General features: G+C 23.2%; 1 protein-coding gene across 1 annotated transcript; it reads right to left on the bottom strand.

Moving 5' to 3' along the window:
• Positions 1-348: 348 nt before the first annotated feature.
• On the bottom strand, positions 349-3,754 carry LOC105364240 (hydroxysteroid dehydrogenase-like protein 1). The gene is made up of 5 exons (XM_011502126.1): positions 3,741-3,754; positions 2,764-2,828; positions 2,435-2,671; positions 705-1,048; positions 349-561 (listed from the first exon to the last, which is right to left on the bottom strand). Exons 1-5 carry the CDS (start codon positions 3,752-3,754, stop codon positions 349-351), a joined length of 873 nt encoding a protein of 290 aa, XP_011500428.1.
• Positions 3,755-6,726: the final 2,972 nt, after the last annotated feature.

The raw sequence follows: 6,726 nt of genomic DNA, 5'->3' as shown, positions 1-6,726 counted from the left end.
ATTGTTTTATGATCAAGTACGATAGAGATCATAAATTTGAATTTACAACTAAATATAAAGGATAATAAATCCATATATTTTAATGTTGAAGAAAAAAATTTTTTTTATTTATGTAAATAATAAATAATTACATTTTATTAATAACGTTGTAAATGATCTTAAGTAAATTAAATGTATATAAATAAATTTCAAGTGATAAATTACATATGAACAAAATGATAATAAAAATAATGTCTTTTTGATAAAATTAAAAATATCCTACGATAATATTACCTATATTTTATAATGAAAATTTACTTGATATTTATGATAACGTATGATATATTTATAATAAATTATAATTCTTACCTAATCAATATTCTTTCCTTTTAATTTTATATAGTTTTTTCGTGCAGCTTTATGCTTAAAAAAAACGAAATTTGTAATTAAACCTGCAGGTATAAATAAAAGGATAAATTCCTGTAAATCATGTGCCCAATATCCAGTAGTTGAATCAATTCGTCCCAAGGTTGCAATAGCACTTTTTACATATGTAATGGCATCAGGGAAGAAGTATCGATTCTAAATAATAAAGAATTCTTATATATATATATATATATATATATATATATATATATGTGTGTGTGTAATGACTATATAATGTAACAATATCGTGATAAACATTCTCCGAAGAAATAATTAAAAAGTCTTACGACGATCATTACCTTGAATGAAACATCAAAGTTAATCAAATTTGTATTAATATAACTGGGCGAAAGACATTGTATCGTCAATTTCGTTTTCTTATATTCACTGCGAATAGCATCGGAAAAATATCGTACATAAATTTTAGAAGCCGAGTAAACAGACATTAATGGTACTGGTAAAAGGTTTGATGCTGATGAAATATTAACAATAGCTCCTTTATTTCTTTTCAACATTTGTACGATAATCATACGAGTCATTATCGTTAGACTGGCAATGTTTATATTCATGATGTTCCATAGATCCTTTTCCGATATTTCATCAAAATACATTGGGTATTCGGTCAGTATTCCAACGTTGTTAACTGTATTAGAAATTACAAACAATTTATTATTTATACGCTTATAGTTAAGTTAATAATAGTTGCAAAATAATCGAATCAATTTTTACGAAAACTTAATTTCGGATAACTATTTTATATTAAAAAAAAAATTATAAATTTAAAAAATATTTATGAATTTACTCATATTTTTCTTGTACCATAAATTAATTATTATTATATTAATAATCTAAATAAAGTATTAAATTTAGAAACTTATTATAAAACGTTTGAATTAATTTTACGTCATTAATTTATTCTATTCGAAATATAAATATAAATTTTTTTAAAGCTTCTAGTAACTACTATGTTAAATTGTGTGTATTATTTATAATCATCAAAGCATAAACTGCGATAGAACCTGAACTGTCTTCCTATTTTCTAATAAAAATTTGACCCGTATACCGATAGATATTTTTTTGAAACTTAAAAATTTGAAATACAATTTCATACTAATTCATAGCAATTTTCTGATTGGCGTTAATAATTGCAAAAACAAACAAAAAAAAAAAAAAAACACAAAAGAAAAAAAAAACAAGAAATAGGTTAAAGAATTTTCATAATCTTTAGAACAATACTCTGTCAAGAAAAATTTCTTACTCTCAATAAATTAAATAATATTAGTTAATAAATCGAAAGTAAAAAAACCATATTAGCATAATTAGAATATGTCACCTTTAATCAAACTTTAATAGATGAAAAAGGAAAACATAATTATGTTTTATTTTTCGTTACTGATTCGAATTTTTCGAACACTGATAATGTTGAATTTTACAACGACAGCATGATAGCGTCAAATCATTTGCGATATAATTATGTTAATCTCGTATGATAGGAAAATATTCAATCAAGAAAGAATATGAAAATCATATATGTATAAGAAATTTTAAATTAATAATTTTAAGAAAAGCTTCCTATATCGAATAACAATACGTATAATTTAGTAATTACAGCATATATATATAATTAAATATCTTATAATCCAATAAGTAAATGAGCCATTATTTTAACAAAAGAATACAAAATGACTATCTCTTATTATACTATAATTTTTTTGAATTTATCAATATTAGATAATAATATTTTCACGCTAATATTACTATTAATTCCCCATTAATATTGATGAGTGAATAAATCAAAAGATTATAAATAAAATAGTTAAAAAATAAAAGCCAGTCTTGGTAAAAATTATGATTTATATCGCATTTATGCAATTTTTGTTATAAGTTCATTTAATATAATTACAATTTTAATACAATTATAGAAATTGTTCAAATTAGTGCATATCCTTAATTGTTAATGTTTCTTAAAGAATATATTTTGATATTTAATAATATATTTTGATATTTAATAATATATTTTGATATTTACCTAATATACCTATAGGTAAATCTTGTAATTCTGTCTGAATATAATCGAATACGTCTTTACCCATACTAAAGTCAACTTGAATAATTTTAACAGTTATTGATGGATTTAATGTAAGAATTTCATCTTTTGTTTTATTTAATTTGACTAAATTTCTACTAATAAGAACAATATTTAAATTCTTTCTAGCTAATTCTTTTGCATATTCTTTTCCAATACCATCGGTTGAGCCTGTTACAACTGAAAAACATAAAAATATAAATATATCATGACTAAATATGTACATATATATATAATTATTTTTATATTGTACTAGAATAAATTGAACTCACCTGCCCAATTGCCATATTTTTCTTTGAAATCTAATGGTTTCAATTTCAACAATGTAATCGAGAATCTTAAAATTAATTGAATAAATGCAATAAGATATTTCAAAGCAAACAAAAGTATTAAAAATATAAGAATTGAATTTAGCAACATATTTTATTTCAAAATTTCTTCCTGAAACATACCAAATAATAAATCAGACTTAGTATTTGATCGTTTAAGCATATAATAATTTACGTTGCTTAAAACTTATATGACCTAATATATAGATATTACTTAAAGTTAAATAAAAATTTAAATATATTTCTTACATATTAATTCATATAATTTAATTAGCTTTAACAAAACATTTAATAACAATGTTTTTTATTTTAATAACAAATTATATTTGTTATTTGTCGGAATAATTTATTCTTAAAAAGTGTAATAACTGGGTGAAGAATAATCAGATGCACGTGGAGAAATGTGTCAAAATATATTTATGTATTATTACTTAGCGAAAGTGGTTCGAAGTTGTAACACCGCACTAAACTCTTTTGAAAAATTGAAGCGAAGTCAGCAAGTTAGAATGAATGAAGAAGACACAAGGGAAACTTTACATTGGTCTGCTAATTCACTATTTGATGTGGACAATACTGATGTGGATTGGAATATGGCATAGCACTGCAGTAATAAAAATATCGGACCGAACATCAAAGAAAGTGGAGGGGGGGGGTGAATATTAATAGGGTCACGAGGATAATTATAATGAAGGTCAGAGTGATAGGAGAATCAATGAGTTATGAGTTGTCTGCGAGTCTTTTAACACGAGTATTTACTTCTTTTCTTTCTTACGTTGAAAATTTCTTTCATTGATCATTAATATATAATTAAATATTTAAATTAAATAATTATTCGTGAGTTAACTAAATTTAAATAGCAATAAATTCTCATATTAATATTAATGAAAATTACAGCGCTCAAAGTATTCGATAACACTAACTTGATTAAACACATTTTATATGAAAAAAATTATTTATGTTAATAATATAATTTGCATTTACAATATTACTTCGAAATTATGATACATCATATACGTATATTATATAATATTATATAAAAAATATTATTAAAAAAAAAAAAAAAAAAAAAAAAAAAAAAAAAACCAAGGTACAATGATAATTTCATAATAAAAAAGTGGCGGATAATTCAAATTTTTATAAACTGTTTAACTATATATGACTGTCATCATATTACAAACTACGTAATTAAATTTGATTGCATAAAGCCATCATACCATCACTAGGATTGTTGATACAAATATGTAACGTTTAATTAAATTAAAAAACTGATATACTGAGAAAACCGTTCACAATGCTTTTTTTAAAATTCACAGAAAATTAAACTAAAAGAAGTGTATTTAAGATGATAAGTATCGGATCGATGCGATTAGTTCGTATTCGAAGCTTTCGCTCGAAGAATAACATTTAGTAGTCACTAGTTTATACATATGATTTTATGCATTTAAATATAAATCAGAACGATTAATACAACGATAATGTTCATAAAAACATGTGAAGCTCGATTATACCGAGGAATTTTGTTCGATGATTAATGCAGATAAGTATTAGAAAAAAATATTTAACAACGACTACAATCCTACTAGACTATATTCTACATAAATTATTTTATTTGAGCAAGTTATGATAATTAAATAAATATTAATAATGTTGACACATTTGCTTCTATGCAAACGATAAAACCTTCAGTTTCGTCATACTAGCTATATTTGTTTATAGTTGTGCATTCCAATAATAATTTTTTATTGTGAACTTATGCAATAGAATAAATCCATATTTTTTATATATAAGAAAATTACTTAAAAATAATATGTTATATAGAATTCATTTTGTAATAGAGCGATTTTATTACCAAATAATATAATAATATAGATCAAATATAGATCAAATTATTCCGATACCTATGTGAGAATTTATACAACTAAATTATAATGATCCGTCACAATTACGCAATTCGGTATTTATAGAATGTAACATATGTACATATGCACATGTTTTACATAAGTATTGGAGAATTAGAAAAATTCTGTATTTATGAAATTTTCTCACAACAATGATAGCACATATCTTATTATTCATTTGAAAATATTTTTACTATAAAATAGTTCACGATTTCACATTTATCTTAATTGATTTTAGAAAATTTTTCTATTTAACATTGATCATCACATTATACGGACAAATATACAATTTAAAATTTTTATAGATCAATTATAAAAGGCAATAAATAATGCCGTTACAATCATATTGTAATATTACTGTAGAATATTTTTGCAGTGTTTATTAAAAAATTATTGACGTACGTCGAAAATATGCGGTCTTGAAATGAACTTATTTTGTTCCGGCTTATGTACACAGAGAGAAACATAGAGACACATAGATAGGTACATAAGTAGAGGCAGATGAATTGATAGATAGATCTATAGATAGAGATAGGTAGATTGATAGATAAAGACAGAGATAGATACAGATAGATAAATAGATAGATAGATAGATAGATAGATACACACATGGATAGATAGATAGATAGATAGATAGATAGATAGATAGAGAGAGAGAGAGAGAGAGAGAGAGAGAGAGAGAGAGAGAGAGAAATAGACGACTGAAGAATAGTAATATAACAAAGAGTAGGAGTAAACTAAGCGTCGTTAGTGCATCTAAACTCAATAAATAAATAAATTTGAGTATGCTCAATAACAAATAAATGATAAAATAATGAGCAAAAGATGAAAGGATAATCAAATGTATTCAGGTTTCTTAAGACCACATAACATTTCCTCCTAGCAGTAAATTCCCCATAGTGCTTAATAAACATTTTCATAAGATGGCCAACGGAATTTTTTCTTACTATTAAGCAAACTAGCTTACATATTTTATATTTTATACACTTAGACTTATAGTTGATCCTATAAATTGTGATGTAAGACTAATTCTAAAAATCATAATATAAAAATAATTCGATTTCATTATTTTATTATAAACTTTAAACCAACTTATTTTCATAATTTGATTTTAAACATTATTTTTATAAATTATCTAGACAGTAAATATGAAAAATACGTTTTATGACAGATGTGTCATAGGTAAAAAAAAAAAAAAAAAAAAAAACAGCAATTTCTAATAATCAATTACGTTACAGATGAGTTATAAAAAATTGATCGAAATATCTAAACTTATAGAATAACAAAATGAAAATAATGAGTATGATATTTGTAATATTGAAACATATAATTCTTAATATCTTTATAAAAGACATTCATCGACAATAATTTTTTAAATATTGTATTTTAACGCTGGAAAAATATATTTAAGTTTATTGATGTTTATTTTAATACATTATTTTTTTATTCTTATATTTATGTCAGATGATCCATCTTAAATCTTAAATTTTCTCAACTTTTTCATAACCTTTTTCAATGTGGGAATATTAGTTAAAAAAATCATTTTATCAGCGTTTTAAAATTTTCTGAAATTTTCTAAATAATCGTGAATCTCTGATAGTGTTTAAATAGTTAGTAAAGTTTTAAATAGCAAGTTAAAGAAATTAATCGAATATGAATTATTTTTGTATGCAATTCAGAATTCAAGATTCAAAATTCAAAAGGTACGCAAACAATTAATAACATATTGAGATTAGAAACAATTTAACGTTTTCTACAGTCGTCATAAATATTTTGACATTACACTTTTCTACGCTATAATTAAGCTCTTTCATTAAACACTTGAGCTATAAATAATCATTTTTATTACACTATCGAGAGTCGTAATACTCATAGGTTTAGAAATTTATAGCTTTCGAACATTCATCTAATTATTGAAAAAATTTATCTACAAATTGGAAAAATTTTATCTTCAGATTGTACGATTTTATGCAAAATTAGATTATTAACTTTCAAGATTCATTTCAGC

This window comes from Ceratosolen solmsi, unplaced genomic scaffold (assembly GCF_000503995.2).
Source record: "Ceratosolen solmsi marchali unplaced genomic scaffold, CerSol_1.0 scaffold43, whole genome shotgun sequence".
NCBI lineage: Eukaryota > Metazoa > Arthropoda > Insecta > Hymenoptera > Agaonidae > Ceratosolen > Ceratosolen solmsi.
The sequence above is the reverse complement of the archived record's forward strand: the minus strand, read 5'-3'. Positions and strand labels throughout refer to the sequence as shown.

What these genes read in the sequence shown, in the direction of transcription:
- LOC105364240 (XM_011502126.1), bottom strand. An exon ending in AAAATATGGCAATTGGGCAG is followed by an intron (nt 2,672 to 2,763) that starts GTGAGTTCAATT and finishes TATGTTTTTCAG; the next exon opens with TTGTAACAGGCTCAACCGAT. An exon ending in TTTACCTATAGGTATATTAG is followed by an intron (nt 1,049 to 2,434) that starts GTAAATATCAAA and finishes TTTCTAATACAG; the next exon opens with TTAACAACGTTGGAATACTG.